Source organism: Mesoplodon densirostris, chromosome 2 (assembly GCF_025265405.1).
Source record: "Mesoplodon densirostris isolate mMesDen1 chromosome 2, mMesDen1 primary haplotype, whole genome shotgun sequence".
Lineage (NCBI taxonomy): Eukaryota > Metazoa > Chordata > Mammalia > Artiodactyla > Ziphiidae > Mesoplodon > Mesoplodon densirostris.
In genome coordinates this window covers 128,668,891-128,694,116 of record NC_082662.1, presented here as the reverse complement: position 1 = coordinate 128,694,116, position 25,226 = coordinate 128,668,891, and the positions used below count along the sequence as shown (strand labels likewise).

At 35.1% G+C, this 25,226-nt stretch overlaps 1 protein-coding gene across 1 annotated transcript in view; it reads right to left on the bottom strand.

The window, feature by feature from the left end:
* Positions 1-25,226, bottom strand: part of LOC132476092 (centrosomal protein of 170 kDa-like) — a 197,710-nt gene that overhangs the window by 33,857 nt on the left and 138,627 nt on the right. The window contains exons 16-17 of the mRNA XM_060077823.1: positions 21,456-21,590; positions 10,406-10,540 (exon numbers count right to left, since the gene is read on the bottom strand). Coding sequence (XP_059933806.1) covers positions 10,406-10,540; positions 21,456-21,590 — 270 coding nt within the window. The remainder of the gene's footprint in view (positions 1-10,405; positions 10,541-21,455; positions 21,591-25,226) is intronic.

The window sequence follows — 25,226 nt, the reverse complement described above, 5'->3', positions numbered from 1 at the left end:
CATTTGAAGAGATTATAGTTGGAAACTTCCCTAATATGGGAATGGAAATAGTCAATCAAGTCCAGGAAGCACAGAGACTCCCATACAGGAGAAATCCAAGGAGAAACATGCCAAGACACATATTAATCAAACTATCAAAGATTAAATACATAGAAAAAATACTGAAAGCAGCAAGGAAAATAAAACAAATAACATAAAAGGGAATCCCCGTAAGGTTAACAGCTGATGTTTCAGCAGAAACTCTGCAAGCCAGAAGGGAGTAGCAGGACATACTTAAAGTGATGAAAGGGAAAAACCTACAACCAAGATTACTCTACCTAGCAAGGATTTCATTCAGATTCGACAGAGAAATTAAAACCTTTACAGACAAGCAAAAGCTAAGAGAATTCAGCACCACCAAACCAGCTTTACAACAAACGTTAATGGAATTTCTCTAGGCGGGAAACAAAAGAGAAGGAAAAGACCTACAATAACAAAGCAAAAACAATTAAGAAAATGGGAAAAGGAACATACATATCAACAATTACCTTAAATATAAATGGATTAAATGCTCCAACCAAAAGACACAAACTGGATGAGTGGATATAAAAACAAGACCCGTATATATGCTGTCTACAGAGACCCACTTCAGACCTTGGGAAACGTACAGACTGAAAGAGGGATGGAAAAAGATATTCCATGCAAATGGAAATCAAAAGAAAGCTGCAGTAGCAATTCTCGTATCAGACAAAATAGACTTTAAAATAAAGACTATTACAAGAGACAAAGAAGGACACTACATAGTGATCAAGGGACCAACCCAAGAAGAAGATATAACAATTGTAAATATTTATGCACCCAACATAGGAGCACCTCAATACACAGGCAATTGCTAACAGCCATAAAAGGAGAAATCGACAGTAACACAATCATAGTAGGGGACTTTAACACCCCACTTTCACCAATGGACAGATCAACCAAAATGAAAATAAATAAGAAAATACAAGCTTTAAATGATACATTAAACAAGATGGATTTAATTGATATTTATAGGACATTCCATCCAAAAGCAACAGAATACACTTTCTTCTCAAGTGCTCATGGAATATTCGCCATGATAGATCATATCTTGGGTCACAAATCAAGCCTTGGTAAATTTAAGAAGATGGAAATAATATCAAGTATCTTTTCTGATATGCTATGAGACTAGATATCAATTACAGGAAAAAAACTGTAAAACTCCTAACACGTGGAGGCTAAACAATACGCTATTAAACAACCAAGAGATCACTGAACAAATCAGAGAGGAAATCACAAAACACCTAGAAACAAATGATAATGAAAACATGATGACTGAAAACCTACGGGATGCAGCAAAGGCAGTTCTAAGAAGGAAGTTTATAGCAATACAATCCTACCTCACGAACAGGAAACATCTCAAATAAACAACCTAACCTTACAACTAAAGCAATCAGAGAAAGAAGAACAAAAAAACCCCAAAGTTAGCAGAAGGAAAGAAATCATAAATATCAGATCAGAAATAAATGAAAAAGAAATAAAGGAAATGAGAGCAAAGATCAATAAAACTAAAAGCTGGTTCTTTCAGAAGAGAAACAAAATTGATAAACCATTAGACAGACTCACCAAGAAAAAAAGGGAGAAGGCTCAAATCAGCAGAATTAGAAATGAAAAAGGAGAAGTAACAACTTACACTCCAGAAATACAAAGGATCATGAGCGATTACTACAAGCAACTCTATGCCAATAAAATGGACAACCTGGAAGTAATGGACAAACTCTTAGAAAAGCACAACCTTTCGAAACTGAACCAGGAAGAAATAGAAAATATAAGCAGACCAATCACAAACACTGAAATTGAAACTGTGATTCAAAATCTTCCAACAAACAAAAGCCCAGGACCAGATGGCTTCACAAGTGAATTCTATCAAACATTTACAAAAGAGCTAACACCTATCCTACTCAAACTCTTCCAAGATATACTAGAGGGAGGAACACTCCCAAACTCATTCTATGAGGGCACTGTCATCCAGATACCAAAACCAGACAAAGATGTCACAAAAAAAGAAAACTACAAGCCAATATCACTGATGAACATAGATGCAAAAATCCTCAACAAAATACTAGCAAACAGAATCCAACAGCACATTAAAAGGATCATACACCATGATCAAGTGGGGTTTATCCCAAGAATGCAAGGACTCTTCAATATATGCAAATCAATCAATGTGATACACCATATTAACAAATTGAAGCAGAAAAACCATATGATCATCTCAGCAGATGCAGGAAAAGCTTTTGACAAAATTCAACACTCTTTTATGATAAAAACTCTAAAGAAAGTGGGAATAGAGGGAATTTACCTCAACATAATAAAGTGCATATATGACAAACCCACAGCCAACATTGTTCTCAATGGTCAAAAACTGAAACCATTTCCTCTAAGATCAGGAACAAGACAAGGTTGCCCACTCTCACCACTACTATTCAACATAGTTTGGGAAGTTTTAGCCGCAGCAATTAGAGAAGAAAAATAAATAAAAGGAATCCAAATCAGAAAAGAGGAAGTACAACTGTCAGTTAACAGATGACATGATACTATATACATTGAGAATCCTAAAGATGCTACTAGAAAACTACTAGAGCTAATCAATGAATTTGGTAAAGTAGCAGGATACAACATTAATGCACAGAAATCGCTTGCATTCCTATACACTAATGATGAAAAATCTGAAAGAGAAATTAAGGAAACACTCCCATTTACCATTGCAACAAAAAGAATAAAATAGCTAGGAATAAACCTACCTAAGGAGACAAAAGACCTGTATGCAGAAAACTATAAGATACTGATGAAAGAAATTAAAACAGATGGAGAGATATACCGTGTACTTGGACTGAAGAAGTCAAAATTGTGAAAATGACTCTACTACCCAAAGTAATCTACAGATTCAATGTCATCCCTATGAAACTAGCAATGGCATTTTTCACAGAACTAAAATAAAAAATTTCACAATTTGTGTGGAAACACAAAAGACCCCAAAGAGCCAAAGCAATCTTGAGAAAAAGAAACAGAGCTGGAGGAATCAGGCTCCCTGAATTCAGACTATATACTACAAAGCTACAGTAATCAAGACAGTATGGTACTGGCACAAAAACAGAAATATAGATCAATGGAACAGGATAGAAAGCCCAGAGGTAAACCCACACACATATGGTCAACTTATCTTTCATAAAGGAGGCAAGAATAAACAATGGAGAAAAGACAGCCTCTTCAATAAGTGGTGCTGGGAAAACTGGACAGCTACATGTGAAAGAATGAAATTAGAATACTCCCTAACACCATACACAAAAATAAACTCCAAATGCATTAAAGACCTACATGCAAGGCCAGACACTATCAAACTCTTAGAGGAAAACATAGGACACTCTATGACATAAATCACAGCAAGATCCTTTTTGACCCACCTCCTAGAGAAATGGAAATAAAAACAAAAACACACAAATGGGACCTAACAAAACTTAAAAACTTCTGCACTGCAAAGGAGACTGTAAACAAGACGTAAAGACAACCCTTAGAATGGGAGAAAATATTTGAAAATGAAGCAACTGACAAAGCATTATCTCCAAAATATACAAGCAGCCCACACAGCTCAATATCAAAAAAAACAAAGAACCCAATCCAAAAAAAGGGCAGAAGACCTAAATAGGCATTTCTCCAAAGAAGATAGATATACAGATTGCCAACAAACACATGAAAGGATGCTCAGCGTCAGTAATCATTAGAGAAATGCAAATCAAAACCACAATGCGGTATCACCTCACACCATTCCAAATGGGCATCATCAAAAAAATCTACAAACAATAAATGCTGGAAAGGGTGTGAAGGAAAGGGAACCCTCTTACACTGTTGGTGGGAATGTAAATTGAAACAGCCACTATGGAGAACAGTATGGAGGTTCCTTAAAATACTAAAAATAGAAGTACCATATGTCCCAGCAATCCCACTACTGGGAATATACTGTGAGAAAAGCATAATTCAAAAAAAGTCATGTACCACAATGGTCACTGCAGCACTATTTACAATAGCCAGGACATGGGAGCAACCTAAGTGTCCATCTACAGATGAATGGATAAAGAAGATGTGGCACATATACAGAATGGAATATTACTCAGTCATAAAAAGAAACCAAATTATTTGTAGTGAGGTGGATGGACCTAGAATCTGTCATACAGAGTGAAGTAAGTCAGAAAGAGAAAAACAAATACCATATGCTAACATGTATATATGGAATCTAAAAAAAAAAAAAGTTCTGAAGAACCTAGGGGCAGAACAGGAATAAAGATGCAGACTTAAGAGAATGGACTTGAGGATGCGGGGAGAAGGAAGGGTAAGCTGGGACGAAGTGAGAGAGTGGCATGGACATATATACACTACCAAATATAAAACAGACAGCTAGTGGGATGCAGCCACTTAGCACAGGGAGATCAGATTGGTGCTTTGTGACCACCTAGAGGGGTGGGAGGGACACGTAAGAGGGAGGGGATATGGGCATATAAGTATACATATAGCTGATTCACTTTGTCATACAGCAGAAACTAACACAATGTGAAGCAATTATACTCCAATAAAGATGTTAAATAAATAAGCAAACCTATCCTATCTATCTATCGTCATTCATTCATTCATTCATTCATTTTGCTCTCCACATCCTTACAGGTAACAGAGTAACCCTGAGAACAAGGGTTAGTAGTTTCCTACTACCACTACCTGAATACCCAAATAAAATGATGTGGCTGAACTATGAAGCAATAACTACAAAAAGCTGGCCCAGAGGTATAGCATTTATCATTTACTTGTTATTCACGATTCAAATGAGTATGTTTCCAATTTTCCTCCCTTGTGAAAAAAAACTTCACAGTTAATACTGACATACTTTTAATATGTTTTCACATTATAACACATTAAAAAAGCAGAGATCAACAACTGCACATAACTATGTTTAAGATTATTATTTCCTAAGTTAGTCCTACTTCAAAATTGCCTTTACTCCAAGGACTAGAAACCCTGAGACTTACACAAGTTAACACCTAATTTAACCAGAAATCGCTTATCTAACAATGTCAAGCAGCACAACAGAGTGGAAAGGCAGCATATATGATATGATTAGTGGAAAGTAGTGAGAAGATTTGAAATCAGGTAAGTCCTGTCTCTATCAGTCCTTAATTCTCATTTTCCTCATTGTTAAATGAGAAAATAATATCTACCCATAAGATTGTTGTGAAGATTCAGTGAGATAAGTTATCCAGAAAAAGTCTGGCACAAAGTAGGCACAAAAGTAAATGTTTCTCTTACTTTTCCTCCCCCAACTCTTCAACATAGCTAATTAGGGAAACAAGAAGCTAAAACCAAAAATCTAACTCTAAAATAAAAAACCCAAGACAGATATGACAACACCTATATCCTCATATTTGTGATCTTTACTACCAGGAAAGTCCTTCATTGAGAACCTTTTTTGACTATTTACTCAGATTACATGTGGCAAATCTGGAGGGGATATAAAAGCAAGGATTAAGGTCAGACATATTGCGCTAAGAAGAGTCAAGTTGTCGAGATAAGACAAAAAACAATCAAGAGCAGACACACGGCTCAAAAACACAGTAGTTCAGAACCATTCATTCAGTATATGGAGCAAACAGTCTTACATACTTCAAGTCTCCCAAAGGCATCACTGTAATGTATCATAGTTCAATCACTGATGTTCATAATGATGCTTCTGAGTCATAAAGCAAACATTTAAATTATATTCAGCCTTCTGTGCTTAAGAAGGCAATGACATGGGTAATTCATTTAATAGAAATATAGGAAATGGTTAAACTTAGAAAAAAATTTCAGTTGTAAAAGTAAAGTTCAGTCATCTGGAAAATTCATTATGTAGAGGAATTCATTTCTCTGAAGATGATAAAACCAGATCAAGTGTGGGCCTGGTATATTTTGGAATTGTACGCCCACTAGAAAAATTATTAGGGGTCTTCTAAATTAATATAGAAAAATAAAACAGCTTTCCTCTTTCCGTACACTGACGAAACATTCTGAAATTTATGAATTTAACATGCATTTCTATTCAAAACCTATTTTGCTTATACTAAAGTAAACTAAATTATATACTAAAATACTAATATTTTATTTATACCAATATTTTATTATTAATCTCAATTGCTAGATATTTAAAAGTATTTAATAACTGATTATGCTAGAATTAATTATGTTTATCAAAATCAGAAGAGCAATATCCTTAAATTCTTAAGGTATTTTATGATTGTGTGACCTTCCAGGGAAACTGATAACATACATAATTCAGAAAATATGTTCCCTTCATTCTTCTGTACTAAATTAAATGAAATATTAAGCTGTTTCAAGATGATAAAGACTATAATTATGAAGGCAAATTCTGCTTGAGATATCCATCCAACCTAGTATATTCAAGTACTTCAAATTACAAAGACTGGGAAACTCCTTTTACCAAAAAGGAACTACAACTCAAAAGTTTTCAAATTTAGTTTAATTAGATTAAAAATCAGTGTAAAAGAGCCAAAAATCTACTCTTCACAGTTGTACACACCTTTTCAAACTGTATGCAACACTTAAAGGTCTTTAATTGTAACCTAAGAAGTGTTTAAACCGTTTAAACCAAGTTAGAAGGTAGAAGAGCATACCTGATCTAAAATGAGGACAAATTCTCCTTTAATAGGACTCAAATATTCACACAATTTCAGGAGAACGTGATTGCTCTAATATTTGCTTCTAGGGTTCTTTGGGCTTTAAGGGAAATTGGTAGGAGATTCTGGATACACATGGACCCACAGAAAGGGACATAAAAAGTTACTAGGTAGTAGATTCTCTATTATCCTTTCTGGAATGTTCACCTTTCAAAATAAATACTAAGATTTTACAGTCTAAAAATTGGTAACCAAGAAGCAAATAACTTTTTGCTTTTACCAAAAAAGCATGCTTAGAGCACAAATAAACTAATCATTTATATTTCATAATCTGAAACACTAAAAAAAAACCTTAATTTCAAAATGACCAAGTGAAATAGCATTCAATACGCATTTTCAAATTTGATTCTACAATATATGCTGGCATCATAAATTATTTCAAATTAGTAAACTGTTTCTCTCACCCTATATTTTAAAAGACTACAAATGATAAATCTGAAACAATAACATCCTCATACTAATATAAGAAAGCAAATGAGACTCTCATTAAGGCTTTTAATCAGCTGAATCTGACAGAGTGCTTCAAGCTACTTAACAAAAGACGTGCATCACTTAATTCCTTCTAACTCAAAAATAATCCCAAGATTATTAGACAGCTTTTGTCATCTGGCAGAAAAGATACTCAATGAGACACGCCACACAGCTGGTAATCATTTAAGAATTTAGTTTCATTCACATGGATGAAATTACTACTGGATGTTTCACAGTTTGAAATTCATTTCATTAACTTAGGTATGAGAGATCAATTTTTTATGTCAATTTGTTTTTGGAGTGCTTGTTTTAATCTTTATACTATACGAAGTATATTCTTTTGGAGTGACTGTGTGTGTGTGTGTGTGTGTGTGTGTGTGTGTGTAATGACTGCTGAAATGTTAGCTGTTTGTGGTTAAGAGCATGGACTCGAGTCAGGCTACCTGGGTTCAAATCCCAGCTAAACTACTTGCTAGCAGGGTGACCTTGTGAATAAATTCACATAACCTTGCCGCCGTTTCCTTATTTATAAAATGGGGATGATAACAGTAACTACTTTTAGGTATCACTGTGAAAGGATTAAATGATTAAACATATGCAGGGCACTAAGAAGAGTGTCTTGATAAAGCAAGCACCACTGAAGTGTTAGCTGTTGTTAATAAGTCATGGTTCTGTCTCCAGGACAAAAATTACATTTACTGTATTTACATTTATTATAATTACATTGATTGTATTCTAGAAGATATGTATTTCAGACTTCAAAAGTTCTTTTGTGTGTGAGGGTGGAAGGATCTTTAATGGCCAGATAAACTCAGTATCACAATTATTTTCAGAATTTGGCAACAGTTAAATTCTGCTGTGTTTTCTTCTAAGTTAACCACCAATTATTAGCACATTTTTTTTCTCACTCTCCTCTCTCTCTCTCTCTCTCCCCCTTCCTTCCTCTCTCTCTCCCCCTCCCCTTCTCTCTCTCCCTCTCTCTCTTTCTCCTAGATGGCTCTAGTACACAGTGATAATATAATATGTGATTCCTGAAGGAACTTATAGTTTAGATGAAAAGGCATACACACAAAATACTGAAGGAAAGTGTTACATATTAGCAATAGATATAAACAGACATACCCTTTAGAATTTTATATTACCTGATTTATGTGTATACATGTCTGTGGGAGAAGAGCAGGCAGGAATTAGTCTAATTTATGTGGAAATGCACTGGGAGAGAGCACTAAACAACTGGTAGTGGGACGCAAGGCTAAGAAAGTGGGACAAAATTAGAGAGAACTTTGACATAATACCTATTGGGCAAGCAAAAGGAAGCTACTGTAGTTTCTTAAAGAAAGGAAAAAAAAACGGCAGCTTAGATTTATTATACAAAATGAACTGCAGAAGGGTTGAAACTGGAAATAGTTCAGTTATGATTAATGGAAAAAAAGGGCAACAGAAGTAGGCAATATAATAGATGAGGTGAAAGGAAGGGAAGACACAAAGATTTCATATAAAGTAGACATTCTTGACTGCCTTCCAAAATCCATTTCCTATTCCTCCCTCCTACAAGAACTCCAACATTCCCAGGTATCTCTAACTCTTCCCTGATACAGCTCATGTGCCTTAGGGGGAAAACTAACCCCATATTCAGCTTCAGGATGGGTACAATTGGCTTAAGGATAATCTCATAACCCTTGCCAGGGATTGGTTCAGAAATAAGCAGGTGACCTACTCCTGAACCCATGAGAGGCCAATGAGATGACAAATGTGTTGAAAACTTTGGGGAGAGTTTCCAGGGGTTCTTCTAGAAGCGACCTTTGCTATTTCCCACTGGATGTGATCAAAGCAGCATGCACTCCAACTGCTACTGGCAAGCAGCCTATGAGTACGAGGGGAAACTCCCTCAGTATGCAGCCACTGTGAATAGAAGGGCAGAAAGTCCGAGAGAAAATAGCTAGCTGATGACACCATTGAGATGCTGCATTAACCAATCCTGAAGAGGTTCAGTTATTTATTTTAGCCAGTAGAATTCCTTCCTGTTTAGTCTCAGGTGGCATTTCTATTATTTGCATTTGAGGGTATGCTAAATAATACTAAGTTTCTGAGCTTGAACATGAAGAAAAAAACGTGTTGGCCACAGAAACAAGGAAACTGAGATGGGAATTTATTTGCAAAGTTGACAACTTTCAGTTTGGGGCACTTTAAGATCAAGTTGATAAGGCCAGCTTTCTAAGACTTGTACTCTGGTGAAATTAGAGCATATTTAAGCACCAGTGCTCTTATTCTCCAGCTAATAAAAACCTCTTATTTACCTTGTAGAATTATGGTCAAAGGTAGAAAGTTGACAGAACTTCTGATGGAATCTATCCTTAACTCAGAGTCAAAGTTGGCTTTCCATACTGCTCCCTGGTGCCTGTATTTAATTCCTCCAGTTCTAATCCTTATCTGCTATTATCACAGAAACTGGCTGTTCATCCTTCAGTGTTGATGTCCTTGTCAAGTCCTTATGTGACAGACAACTGATACCTCCATTTATTTCCTGGAAATCTTGATTTTCTGGCTTTTCACTTAGCTCATTACTCAACTCCTCCAGCAACAAAAGATTATGTTCCTTGACTATTTATCTGAGAATGTGATTCAGAATTATTTCTTCCTTCTGGCTGCTCAACAGCTAATCTTGTTGTTACCATACCCCAACAAATTGGGCATGCTGAGATTTTAAAGAAGTTTTAAACTTCATACATTTTGAACATAATAAAAAATTTTCATTTAAAAATATGATTATATGTTTGTGAATCTAATGAAAACACACAAAACTAGTTTGTATTTACTATTTTGGTCTAATTAAAACATTTAAAAAATTATTTTAAAATACTTAAAATGTCCAATTATATTACTTAACTATATATCAAGTTTTAACACCCTCATAAATAAGTTAAATAAGGAAAAATATTTTAAATAAAAGTGATTTACAAAGATATTAGAATACTTTATGAGAGAATCATTCATAATAAATAAATTTAATTTAAAATGACAATGTCATTAAAACATTCATCAACTATTTTTAACGTATTAAAGAATAGGAGACATCTCTTTTAAGGGTAGACAGATTTTTGCTTTGATGATAAGTTCTTCCTAAAATACCTACTTAATGTCATAGTCTGAGCTTTTTTTACCTGATGTTCCAGTTTCACGATTTTTCTCTTCAGGCTTGCCACTTGACTTGAAAGCTCTTTGTTCATCCACCTCATCATCCCCCAACCATGATGGTTTCCGATATAATGGAGGAAGACGGGGCATAGCCGAAGTACCTGGAAAGAGGTGGGAAAAATCTGTCTAAAGCATATGAAACAGAAAAAAAAAAAAAAAAAAAAAAAAAAAGCTTTTGCAGAATGCTAGAATCGCCCAGTTGATTTATTAAACGAAGAAGTACAGCTGACCCCTGAACAACACGGGGTTAAGAGCCTCAACCCTCCCTGCAGTTGAAAATTTGAGTATAACTTATCGTCAGCCTTCCAAATCCACAAAAATATAAGAAATGTTTAATAAGGACCTAGAAGAACTAAAGAGCAAACAAACAATGATGAACAACACAATAAATGAAAGTAAAAATTCTCTAGAAGGAATCAATAGCAGAATAAATGAGGCAGAAGAACAGATAAGTGACCTGGAAGACAAAATAGTGGATATAACTACCACAGAGCAGAATAAAGAAAAAAGAATGAAAAGCATTGAGGACAGTCTCAGAGACCTCTGGGACAACATTAAACACACCAACATTCGAATTACAGGGGTCCCAGAAGAAGAAGAGAAAAAGAAAGGAACTGAGAAAACATTTGAAGAGATTATAGTTGGAAACTTCCCTAATATGGGAATGGAAATAGTCAATCAAGTCCAGGAAGCACAGAGACTCCCATACAGGAGAAATCCAAGGAGAAACATGCCAAGACACATATTAATCAAACTATCAAAGATTAAATACATAGAAAAAATACTGAAAGCAGCAAGGAAAATAAAACAAATAACATAAAAGGGAATCCCCGTAAGGTTAACAGCTGATGTTTCAGCAGAAACTCTGCAAGCCAGAAGGGAGTAGCAGGACATACTTAAAGTGATGAAAGGGAAAAACCTACAACCAAGATTACTCTACCTAGCAAGGATTTCATTCAGATTCGACAGAGAAATTAAAACCTTTACAGACAAGCAAAAGCTAAGAGAATTCAGCACCACCAAACCAGCTTTACAACAAACGTTAATGGAATTTCTCTAGGCGGGAAACAAAAGAGAAGGAAAAGACCTACAATAACAAAGCAAAAACAATTAAGAAAATGGGAAAAGGAACATACATATCAACAATTACCTTAAATATAAATGGATTAAATGCTCCAACCAAAAGACACAAACTGGATGAGTGGATATAAAAACAAGACCCGTATATATGCTGTCTACAGAGACCCACTTCAGACCTTGGGAAACGTACAGACTGAAAGAGGGATGGAAAAAGATATTCCATGCAAATGGAAATCAAAAGAAAGCTGCAGTAGCAATTCTCGTATCAGACAAAATAGACTTTAAAATAAAGACTATTACAAGAGACAAAGAAGGACACTACATAGTGATCAAGGGACCAACCCAAGAAGAAGATATAACAATTGTAAATATTTATGCACCCAACATAGGAGCACCTCAATACACAGGCAATTGCTAACAGCCATAAAAGGAGAAATCGACAGTAACACAATCATAGTAGGGGACTTTAACACCCCACTTTCACCAATGGACAGATCAACCAAAATGAAAATAAATAAGAAAATACAAGCTTTAAATGATACATTAAACAAGATGGATTTAATTGATATTTATAGGACATTCCATCCAAAAGCAACAGAATACACTTTCTTCTCAAGTGCTCATGGAATATTCGCCATGATAGATCATATCTTGGGTCACAAATCAAGCCTTGGTAAATTTAAGAAGATGGAAATAATATCAAGTATCTTTTCTGATATGCTATGAGACTAGATATCAATTACAGGAAAAAAACTGTAAAACTCCTAACACGTGGAGGCTAAACAATACGCTATTAAACAACCAAGAGATCACTGAACAAATCAGAGAGGAAATCACAAAACACCTAGAAACAAATGATAATGAAAACATGATGACTGAAAACCTACGGGATGCAGCAAAGGCAGTTCTAAGAAGGAAGTTTATAGCAATACAATCCTACCTCACGAACAGGAAACATCTCAAATAAACAACCTAACCTTACAACTAAAGCAATCAGAGAAAGAAGAACAAAAAAACCCCAAAGTTAGCAGAAGGAAAGAAATCATAAATATCAGATCAGAAATAAATGAAAAAGAAATAAAGGAAATGAGAGCAAAGATCAATAAAACTAAAAGCTGGTTCTTTCAGAAGAGAAACAAAATTGATAAACCATTAGACAGACTCACCAAGAAAAAAAGGGAGAAGGCTCAAATCAGCAGAATTAGAAATGAAAAAGGAGAAGTAACAACTTACACTCCAGAAATACAAAGGATCATGAGCGATTACTACAAGCAACTCTATGCCAATAAAATGGACAACCTGGAAGTAATGGACAAACTCTTAGAAAAGCACAACCTTTCGAAACTGAACCAGGAAGAAATAGAAAATATAAGCAGACCAATCACAAACACTGAAATTGAAACTGTGATTCAAAATCTTCCAACAAACAAAAGCCCAGGACCAGATGGCTTCACAAGTGAATTCTATCAAACATTTACAAAAGAGCTAACACCTATCCTACTCAAACTCTTCCAAGATATACTAGAGGGAGGAACACTCCCAAACTCATTCTATGAGGGCACTGTCATCCAGATACCAAAACCAGACAAAGATGTCACAAAAAAAGAAAACTACAAGCCAATATCACTGATGAACATAGATGCAAAAATCCTCAACAAAATACTAGCAAACAGAATCCAACAGCACATTAAAAGGATCATACACCATGATCAAGTGGGGTTTATCCCAAGAATGCAAGGACTCTTCAATATATGCAAATCAATCAATGTGATACACCATATTAACAAATTGAAGCAGAAAAACCATATGATCATCTCAGCAGATGCAGGAAAAGCTTTTGACAAAATTCAACACTCTTTTATGATAAAAACTCTAAAGAAAGTGGGAATAGAGGGAATTTACCTCAACATAATAAAGTGCATATATGACAAACCCACAGCCAACATTGTTCTCAATGGTCAAAAACTGAAACCATTTCCTCTAAGATCAGGAACAAGACAAGGTTGCCCACTCTCACCACTACTATTCAACATAGTTTGGGAAGTTTTAGCCACAGCAATTAGAGAAGAAAAATAAATAAAAGGAATCCAAATCAGAAAAGAGGAAGTACAACTGTCAGTTAACAGATGACATGATACTATACATTGAGAATCCTAAAGATGCTACTAGAAAACTACTAGAGCTAATCAATGAATTTGGTAAAGTAGCAGGATACAACATTAATGCACAGAAATCGCTTGCATTCCTATACACTAATGATGAAAAATCTGAAAGAGAAATTAAGGAAACACTCCCATTTACCATTGCAACAAAAAGAATAAAATAGCTAGGAATAAACCTACCTAAGGAGACAAAAGACCTGTATGCAGAAAACTATAAGATACTGATGAAAGAAATTAAAACAGATGGAGAGATATACCGTGTACTTGGACTGAAGAAGTCAAAATTGTGAAAATGACTCTACTACCCAAAGTAATCTACAGATTCAATGTCATCCCTATGAAACTAGCAATGGCATTTTTCACAGAACTAAAATAAAAAATTTCACAATTTGTGTGGAAACACAAAAGACCCCAAAGAGCCAAAGCAATCTTGAGAAAAAGAAACAGAGCTGGAGGAATCAGGCTCCCTGAATTCAGACTATATACTACAAAGCTACAGTAATCAAGACAGTATGGTACTGGCACAAAAACAGAAATATAGATCAATGGAACAGGATAGAAAGCCCAGAGGTAAACCCACACACATATGGTCAACTTATCTTTCATAAAGGAGGCAAGAATAAACAATGGAGAAAAGACAGCCTCTTCAATAAGTGGTGCTGGGAAAACTGGACAGCTACATGTGAAAGAATGAAATTAGAATACTCCCTAACACCATACACAAAAATAAGCTCCAAATGCATTAAAGACCTACATGCAAGGCCAGACACTATCAAACTCTTAGAGGAAAACATAGGACACTCTATGACATAAATCACAGCAAGATCCTTTTTGACCCACCTCCTAGAGAAATGGAAATAAAAACAAAAACACACAAATGGGACCTAACGAAACTTAAAAACTTCTGCACTGCAAAGGAGACTGTAAACAAGACGTAAAGACAACCCTTAGAATGGGAGAAAATATTTGAAAATGAAGCAACTGACAAAGCATTATCTCCAAAATATACAAGCAGCCCACACAGCTCAATATCAAAAAAAACAAAGAACCCAATCCAAAAAAGGGCAGAAGACCTAAATAGGCATTTCTCCAAAGAAGATAGATATACAGATTGCCAACAAACACATGAAAGGATGCTCAGCGTCAGTAATCATTAGAGAAATGCAAATCAAAACCACAATGCGGTATCACCTCACACCATTCCAAATGGGCATCATCAAAAAAATCTACAAACAATAAATGCTGGAAAGGGTGTGAAGGAAAGGGAACCCTCTTACACTGTTGGTGGGAATGTAAATTGAAACAGCCACTATGGAGAACAGTATGGAGGTTCCTTAAAATACTAAAAATAGAAGTACCATATGTCCCAGCAATCCCACTACTGGGAATATACTGTGAGAAAAGCATAATTCAAAAAAAGTCATGTACCACAATGGTCACTGCAGCACTATTTACAATAGCCAGGACATGGGAGCAACCTAAGTGTCCATCTACAGATGAATGGATAAAGAAGATGTGGCACATATACAGAATGGAATATTACTCAGTCATAAAAAGAAACCAAATTATTTGTAGTGAGGTGGATGGACCTAGAATCTGTCATACAGAGTGAAGTAAGTCAGAAAGAGAAAAACAAATACCATATGCTAACATGTATATATGGAATCTAAAAAAAAAAAAAAGTTCTGAAGAACCTAGGGGCAGAACAGGAATAAAGATGCAGACTTAAGAGAATGGACTTGAGGATGCGGGGAGAAGGAAGGGTAAGCTGGGACGAAGTGAGAGAGTGGCATGGACATATATACACTACCAAATATAAAACAGACAGCTAGTGGGATGCAGCCACTTAGCACAGGGAGATCAGATTGGTGCTTTGTGACCACCTAGAGGGGTGGGAGGGACACGTAAGAGGGAGGGGATATGGGTATATAAGTATACATATAGCTGATTCACTTTGTCATACAGCAGAAATTAACACAATGTGAAGCAATTATACTCCAATAAAGATGTTAAATAAATAAGCAAACCTATCCTATCTATCTATCATCATTCATTCATTCATTCATTCATTTTGCTCTCCACATCCTTACAGGTAACAGAGTAACCCTGAGAACAAGGGTTAGTAGTTTCCTACTACCACTACCTGAATACCCAAATAAAATGATGTGGCTGAACTATGAAGCAATAACTACAAAAAGCTGGCCCAGAGGTATAGCATTTATCATTTACTTGTTATTCACGATTCAAATGAGTATGTTTCCAATTTTCCTCCCTTGTGAAAAAAAACTTCACAGTTAATACTGACATACTTTTAATATGTTTTCACATTATAACACATTAAAAAAGCAGAGATCAACAACTGCACATAACTATGTTTAAGATTATTATTTCCTAAGTTAGTCCTACTTCAAAATTGCCTTTACTCCAAGGACTAGAAACCCTGAGACTTACACAAGTTAACACCTAATTTAACCAGAAATCGCTTATCTAACAATGTCAAGCAGCACAACAGAGTGGAAAGGCAGCATATATGATATGATTAGTGGAAAGTAGTGAGAAGATTTGAAATCAGGTAAGTCCTGTCTCTATCAGTCCTTAATTCTCATTTTCCTCATTGTTAAATGAGAAAATAATATCTACCCATAAGATTGTTGTGAAGATTCAGTGAGATAAGTTATCCAGAAAAAGTCTGGCACAAAGTAGGCACAAAAGTAAATGTTTCTCTTACTTTTCCTCCCCCAACTCTTCAACATAGCTAATTAGGGAAACAAGAAGCTAAAACCAAAAATCTAACTCTAAAATAAAAAACCCAAGACAGATATGACAACACCTATATCCTCATATTTGTGATCTTTACTACCAGGAAAGTCCTTCATTGAGAACCTTTTTTGGCTATTTACTCAGATTACATGTGGCAAATCTGGAGGGGATATAAAAGCAAGGATTAAGGTCAGACATATTGCGCTAAGAAGAGTCAAGTTGTCGAGATAAGACAAAAAACAATCAAGAGCAGACACACGGCTCAAAAACACAGTAGTTCAGAACCATTCATTCAGTATATGGAGCAAACAGTCTTACATACTTCAAGTCTCCCAAAGGCATCACTGTAATGTATCATAGTTCAATCACTGATGTTCATAATGATGCTTCTGAGTCATAAAGCAAACATTTAAATTATATTCAGCCTTCTGTGCTTAAGAAGGCAATGACATGGGTAATTCATTTAATAGAAATATAGGAAATGGTTAAACTTAGAAAAAAATTTCAGTTGTAAAAGTAAAGTTCAGTCATCTGGAAAATTCATTATGTAGAGGAATTCATTTCTCTGAAGATGATAAAACCAGATCAAGTGTGGGCCTGGTATATTTTGGAATTGTACGCCCACTAGAAAAATTATTAGGGGTCTTCTAAATTAATATAGAAAAATAAAACAGCTTTCCTCTTTCCGTACACTGACGAAACATTCTGAAATTTATGAATTTAACATGCATTTCTATTCAAAACCTATTTTGCTTATACTAAAGTAAACTAAATTATATACTAAAATACTAATATTTTATTTATACCAATATTTTATTATTAATCTCAATTGCTAGATATTTAAAAGTATTTAATAACTGATTATGCTAGAATTAATTATGTTTATCAAAATCAGAAGAGCAATATCCTTAAATTCTTAAGGTATTTTATGATTGTGTGACCTTCCAGGGAAACTGATAACATACATAATTCAGAAAATATGTTCCCTTCATTCTTCTGTACTAAATTAAATGAAATATTAAGCTGTTTCAAGATGATAAAGACTATAATTATGAAGGCAAATTCTGCTTGAGATATCCATCCAACCTAGTATATTCAAGTACTTCAAATTACAAAGACTGGGAAACTCCTTTTACCAAAAAGGAACTACAACTCAAAAGTTTTCAAATTTAGTTTAATTAGATTAAAAATCAGTGTAAAAGAGCCAAAAATCTACTCTTCACAGTTGTACACACCTTTTCAAACTGTATGCAACACTTAAAGGTCTTTAATTGTAACCTAAGAAGTGTTTAAACCGTTTAAACCAAGTTAGAAGGTAGAAGAGCATACCTGATCTAAAATGAGGACAAATTCTCCTTTAATAGGACTCAAATATTCACACAATTTCAGGAGAACGTGATTGCTCTAATATTTGCTTCTAGGGTTCTTTGGGCTTTAAGGGAAATTGGTAGGAGATTCTGGATACACATGGACCCACAGAAAGGGACATAAAAAGTTACTAGGTAGTAGATTCTCTATTATCCTTTCTGGAATGTTCACCTTTCAAAATAAATACTAAGATTTTACAGTCTAAAAATTGGTAACCAAGAAGCAAATAACTTTTTGCTTTTACCAAAAAAGCATGCTTAGAGCACAAATAAACTAATCATTTATATTTCATAATCTGAAACACTAAAAAAAAACCTTAATTTCAAAATGACCAAGTGAAATAGCATTCAATACGCATTTTCAAATTTGATTCTACAATATATGCTGGCATCATAAATTATTTCAAATTAGTAAACTGTTTCTCTCACCCTATATTTTAAAAGACTACAAATGATAAATCTGAAACAATAACATCCTCATACTAATATAAGAAAGCAAATGAGACTCTCATTAAGGCTTTTAATCAGCTGAATCTGACAGAGTGCTTCAAGCTACTTAACAAAAGACGTGCATCACTTAATTCCTTCTAACTCAAAAATAATCCCAAGATTATTAGACAGCTTTTGTCATCTGGCAGAAAAGATACTCAATGAGACACGCCACACAGCTGGTAATCATTTAAGAATTTAGTTTCATTCACATGGATGAAATTACTACTGGATGCTTCACAGTTTGAAATTCATTTCATTAACAGGTATGAGAGATCAATTTTTTATGTCAATTTGTTTTTGGAGTGCTTGTTTTAATCTTTATACTATACGAAGTATATTCTTTTGGAGTGACTGTGTGTGTGTGTGTGTGTGTGTGTAATGACTGCTGAAATGTTAGCTGTTTGTGGTTAAGAGCATGGACTCGAGTCAGGCTACCTGGGTTCAAATCCCAGCTAAACTACTTGCTAGCAGGGTGACCTTGTGAATAAATTCACATAACCTTGCCGCCGTTTCCTTATTTATAAAATGGGGATGATAACAGTAACTACTTTTAGGTATCACTGTGAAAGGATTAAATGATTAAACATATGCAGGGCACTAAGAAGAGTGTCTTGATAAAGCAAGCACCACTGAAGTGTTAGCTGTTGTTAATAAGTCATGGTTCTGTCTCCAGGACAAAAATTACATTTACTGTATTTACATTTATTATAATTACATTGATTGTATTCTAGAAGATATGTATTTCAGACTTCAAAAGTTCTTTTGTGTGTGAGGGTGGAAGGATCTTTAATGGCCAGATAAACTCAGTATCACAATTATTTTCAGAATTTGGCAACAGTTAAATTCTGCTGTGTTTTCTTCTAAGTTAACCACCAATTATTAGCACATTTTTTTTCTCACTCTCCTCTCTCTCTCTCTCTCTCCCCCTTCCTTCCTCTCTCTCTCCCCCTCCCCTTCTCTCTCTCCCTCTCTCTCTTTCTCCTAGATGGCTCTAGTACACAGTGATAATATAATATGTGATTCCTGAAGGAACTTATAGTTTAGATGAAAAGGCATACACACAAAATACTGAAGGAAAGTGTTACATATTAGCAATAGATATAAACAGACATACCCTTTAGAATTTTATATTACCTGATTTATGTGTATACATGTCTGTGGGAGAAGAGCAGGCAGGAATTAGTCTAATTTATGTGGAAATGCACTGGGAGAGAGCACTAAACAACTGGTAGTGGGACGCAAGGCTAAGAAAGTGGGACAAAATTAGAGAGAACTTTGACATAATACCTATTGGGCAAGCAAAAGGAAGCTACTGTAGTTTCTTAAAGAAAGGAAAAAAAAAAACGGCAGCTTAGATTTATTATACAAAATGAACTGCAGAAGGGTTGAAACTGGAAATAGTTCAGTTATGATTAATGGAAAAAAAGGGCAACAGAAGTAGGCAATATAATAGATGAGGTGAAAGGAAGGGAAGACACAAAGATTTCATATAAAGTAGACATTCTTGACTGCCTTCCAAAATCCATTTCCTATTCCTCCCTCCTACAAGAACTCCAACATTCCCAGGTATCTCTAACTCTTCCCTGATACAGCTCATGTGCCTTAGGGGGAAAACTAACCCCATATTCAGCTTCAGGATGGGTACAATTGGCTTAAGGATAATCTCATAACCCTTGCCAGGGATTGGTTCAGAAATAAGCAGGTGACCTACTCCTGAACCCATGAGAGGCCAATGAGATGACAAATGTGTTGAAAACTTTGGGGAGAGTTTCCAGGGGTTCTTCTAGAAGCGACCTTTGCTATTTCCCACTGGATGTGATCAAAGCAGCATGCACTCCAACTGCTACTGGCAAGCAGCCTATGAGTACGAGGGGAAACTCCCTCAGTATGCAGCCACTGTGAATAGAAGGGCAGAAAGTCCGAGAGAAAATAGCTAGCTGATGACACCATTGAGATGCTGCATTAACCAATCCTGAAGAGGTTCAGTTATTTATTTTAGCCAGTAGAATTCCTTCCTGTTTAGTCTCAGGTGGCATTTCTATTATTTGCATTTGAGGGTATGCTAAATAATACTAAGTTTCTGAGCTTGAACATGAAGAAAAAAACGTGTTGGCCACAGAAACAAGGAAACTGAGATGGGAATTTATTTGCAAAGTTGACAACTTTCAGTTTGGGGCACTTTAAGATCAAGTTGATAAGGCCAGCTTTCTAAGACTTGTACTCTGGTGAAATTAGAGCATATTTAAGCACCAGTGCTCTTATTCTCCAGCTAATAAAAACCTCTTATTTACCTTGTAGAATTATGGTCAAAGGTAGAAAGTTGACAGAACTTCTGATGGAATCTATCCTTAACTCAGAGTCAAAGTTGGCTTTCCATACTGCTCCCTGGTGCCTGTATTTAATTCCTCCAGTTCTAATCCTTATCTGCTATTATCACAGAAACTGGCTGTTCATCCTTCAGTGTTGATGTCCTTGTCAAGTCCTTATGTGACAGACAACTGATACCTCCATTTATTTCCTGGAAATCTTGATTTTCTGGCTTTTCACTTAGCTCATTACTCAACTCCTCCAGCAACAAAAGATTATGTTCCTTGACTATTTATCTGAGAATGTGATTCAGAATTATTTCTTCCTTCTGGCTGCTCAACAGCTAATCTTGTTGTTACCATACCCCAACAAATTGGGCATGCTGAGATTTTAAAGAAGTTTTAAACTTCATACATTTTGAACATAATAAAAAATTTTCATTTAAAAATATGATTATATGTTTGTGAATCTAATGAAAACACACAAAACTAGTTTGTATTTACTATTTTGGTCTAATTAAAACATTTAAAAAATTATTTTAAAATACTTAAAATGTCCAATTATATTACTTAACTATATATCAAGTTTTAACACCCTCATAAATAAGTTAAATAAGGAAAAATATTTTAAATAAAAGTGATTTACAAAGATATTAGAATACTTTATGAGAGAATCATTCATAATAAATAAATTTAATTTAAAATGACAATGTCATTAAAACATTCATCAACTATTTTTAACGTATTAAAGAATAGGAGACATCTCTTTTAAGGGTAGACAGATTTTTGCTTTGATGATAAGTTCTTCCTAAAATACCTACTTAATGTCATAGTCTGAGCTTTTTTTACCTGATGTTCCAGTTTCACGATTTTTCTCTTCAGGCTTGCCACTTGACTTGAAAGCTCTTTGTTCATCCACCTCATCATCCCCCAACCATGATGGTTTCCGATATAATGGAGGAAGACGGGGCATAGCCGAAGTACCTGGAAAGAGGTGGGAAAAATCTGTCTAAAGCATATGAAACAGAAAAAAAAAAAAAAAAAAAAAAAAAAGCTTTTGCAGAATGCTAGAATCGCCCAGTTGATTTATTAAACGAAGAAGTACAGCTGACCCCTGAACAACACGGGGTTAAGAGCCTCAACCCTCCCTGCAGTTGAAAATTTGAGTATAACTTATCGTCAGCCTTCCAAATCCACAAAAATATAAGAAATGTTTAATAAGGACCTAGAAGAACTAAAGAGCAAACAAACAATGATGAACAACACAATAAATGAAAGTAAAAATTCTCTAGAAGGAATCAATAGCAGAATAAATGAGGCAGAAGAACAGATAAGTGACCTGGAAGACAAAATAGTGGATATAACTACCACAGAGCAGAATAAAGAAAAAAGAATGAAAAGCATTGAGGACAGTCTCAGAGACCTCTGGGACAACATTAAACACACCAACATTCGAATTACAGGGGTCCCAGAAGAAGAAGAGAAAAAGAAAGGAACTGAGAAAACATTTGAAGAGATTATAGTTGGAAACTTCCCTAATATGGGAATGGAAATAGTCAATCAAGTCCAGGAAGCACAGAGACTCCCATACAGGAGAAATCCAAGGAGAAACATGCCAAGACACATATTAATCAAACTATCAAAGATTAAATACATAGAAAAAATACTGAAAGCAGCAAGGAAAATAAAACAAATAACATAAAAGGGAATCCCCGTAAGGTTAACAGCTGATGTTTCAGCAGAAACTCTGCAAGCCAGAAGGGAGTAGCAGGACATACTTAAAGTGATGAAAGGGAAAAACCTACAACCAAGATTACTCTACCTAGCGAGGATTTCATTCAGATTCGACAGAGAAATTAAAACCTTTACAGACAAGCAAAAGCTAAGAGAATTCAGCACCACCAAACCAGCTTTACAACAAACGTTAATGGAATTTCTCTAGGCGGGAAACAAAAGAGAAGGAAAAGACCTACAATAACAAAGCAAAAACAATTAAGAAAATGGGAAAAGGAACATACATATCAACAATTACCTTAAATATAAATGGATTAAATGCTCCAACCAAAAGACACAAACTGGATGAGTGGATATAAAAACAAGACCCGTATATATGCTGTCTACAGAGACCCACTTCAGACCTTGGGAAACGTACAGACTGAAAGAGGGATGGAAAAAGATATTCCATGCAAATGGAAATCAAAAGAAAGCTGCAGTAGCAATTCTCGTATCAGACAAAATAGACTTTAAAATAAAGACTATTACAAGAGACAAAGAAGGACACTACATAGTGATCAAGGGACCAACCCAAGAAGAAGATATAACAATTGTAAATATTTATGCACCCAACATAGGAGCACCTCAATACACAGGCAATTGCTAACAGCCATAAAAGGAGAAATCGACAGTAACACAATCATAGTAGGGGACTTTAACACCCCACTTTCACCAATGGACAGATCAACCAAAATGAAAATAAATAAGAAAATACAAGCTTTAAATGATACATTAAACAAGATGGATTTAATTGATATTTATAGGACATTCCATCCAAAAGCAACAGAATACACTTTCTTCTCAAGTGCTCATGGAATATTCGCCATGATAGATCATATCTTGGGTCACAAATCAAGCCTTGGTAAATTTAAGAAGATGGAAATAATATCAAGTATCTTTTCTGATATGCTATGAGACTAGATATCAATTACAGGAAAAAAACTGTAAAACTCCTAACACGTGGAGGCTAAACAATACGCTATTAAACAACCAAGAGATCACTGAACAAATCAGAGAGGAAATCACAAAACACCTAGAAACAAATGATAATGAAAACATGATGACTGAAAACCTACGGGATGCAGCAAAGGCAGTTCTAAGAAGGAAGTTTATAGCAATACAATCCTACCTCACGAACAGGAAACATCTCAAATAAACAACCTAACCTTACAACTAAAGCAATCAGAGAAAGAAGAACAAAAAAACCCCAAAGTTAGCAGAAGGAAAGAAATCATAAATATCAGATCAGAAATAAATGAAAAAGAAATAAAGGAAATGAGAGCAAAGATCAATAAAACTAAAAGCTGGTTCTTTCAGAAGAGAAACAAAATTGATAAACCATTAGACAGACTCACCAAGAAAAAAAGGGAGAAGGCTCAAATCAGCAGAATTAGAAATGAAAAAGGAGAAGTAACAACTTACACTCCAGAAATACAAAGGATCATGAGCGATTACTACAAGCAACTCTATGCCAATAAAATGGACAACCTGGAAGTAATGGACAAACTCTTAGAAAAGCACAACCTTTCGAAACTGAACCAGGAAGAAATAGAAAATATAAGCAGACCAATCACAAACACTGAAATTGAAACTGTGATTCAAAATCTTCCAACAAACAAAAGCCCAGGACCAGATGGCTTCACAAGTGAATTCTATCAAACATTTACAAAAGAGCTAACACCTATCCTACTCAAACTCTTCCAAGATATACTAGAGGGAGGAACACTCCCAAACTCATTCTATGAGGGCACTGTCATCCAGATACCAAAACCAGACAAAGATGTCACAAAAAAAGAAAACTACAAGCCAATATCACTGATGAACATAGATGCAAAAATCCTCAACAAAATACTAGCAAACAGAATCCAACAGCACATTAAAAGGATCATACACCATGATCAAGTGGGGTTTATCCCAAGAATGCAAGGACTCTTCAATATATGCAAATCAATCAATGTGATACACCATATTAACAAACTGAAGCAGAAAAACCATATGATCATCTCAGCAGATGCAGGAAAAGCTTTTGACAAAATTCAACACTCTTTTATGATAAAAACTCTAAAGAAAGTGGGAATAGAGGGAATTTACCTCAACATAATAAAGTGCATATATGACAAACCCACAGCCAACATTGTTCTCAATGGTCAAAAACTGAAACCATTTCCTCTAAGATCAGGAACAAGACAAGGTTGCCCACTCTCACCACTACTATTCAACATAGTTTGGGAAGTTTTAGCCGCAGCAATTAGAGAAGAAAAATAAATAAAAGGAATCCAAATCAGAAAAGAGGAAGTACAACTGTCAGTTAACAGATGACATGATACTATACATTGAGAATCCTAAAGATGCTACTAGAAAACTACTAGAGCTAATCAATGAATTTGGTAAAGTAGCAGGATACAACATTAATGCACAGAAATCGCTTGCATTCCTATACACTAATGATGAAAAATCTGAAAGAGAAATTAAGGAAACACTCCCATTTACCATTGCAACAAAAAGAATAAAATAGCTAGGAATAAACCTACCTAAGGAGACAAAAGACCTGTATGCAGAAAACTATAAGATACTGATGAAAGAAATTAAAACAGATGGAGAGATATACCGTGTACTTGGACTGAAGAAGTCAAAATTGTGAAAATGACTCTACTACCCAAAGTAATCTACAGATTCAATGTCATCCCTATGAAACTAGCAATGGCATTTTTCACAGAACTAAAATAAAAAATTTCACAATTTGTGTGGAAACACAAAAGACCCCAAAGAGCCAAAGCAATCTTGAGAAAAAGAAACAGAGCTGGAGGAATCAGGCTCCCTGAATTCAGACTATATACTACAAAGCTA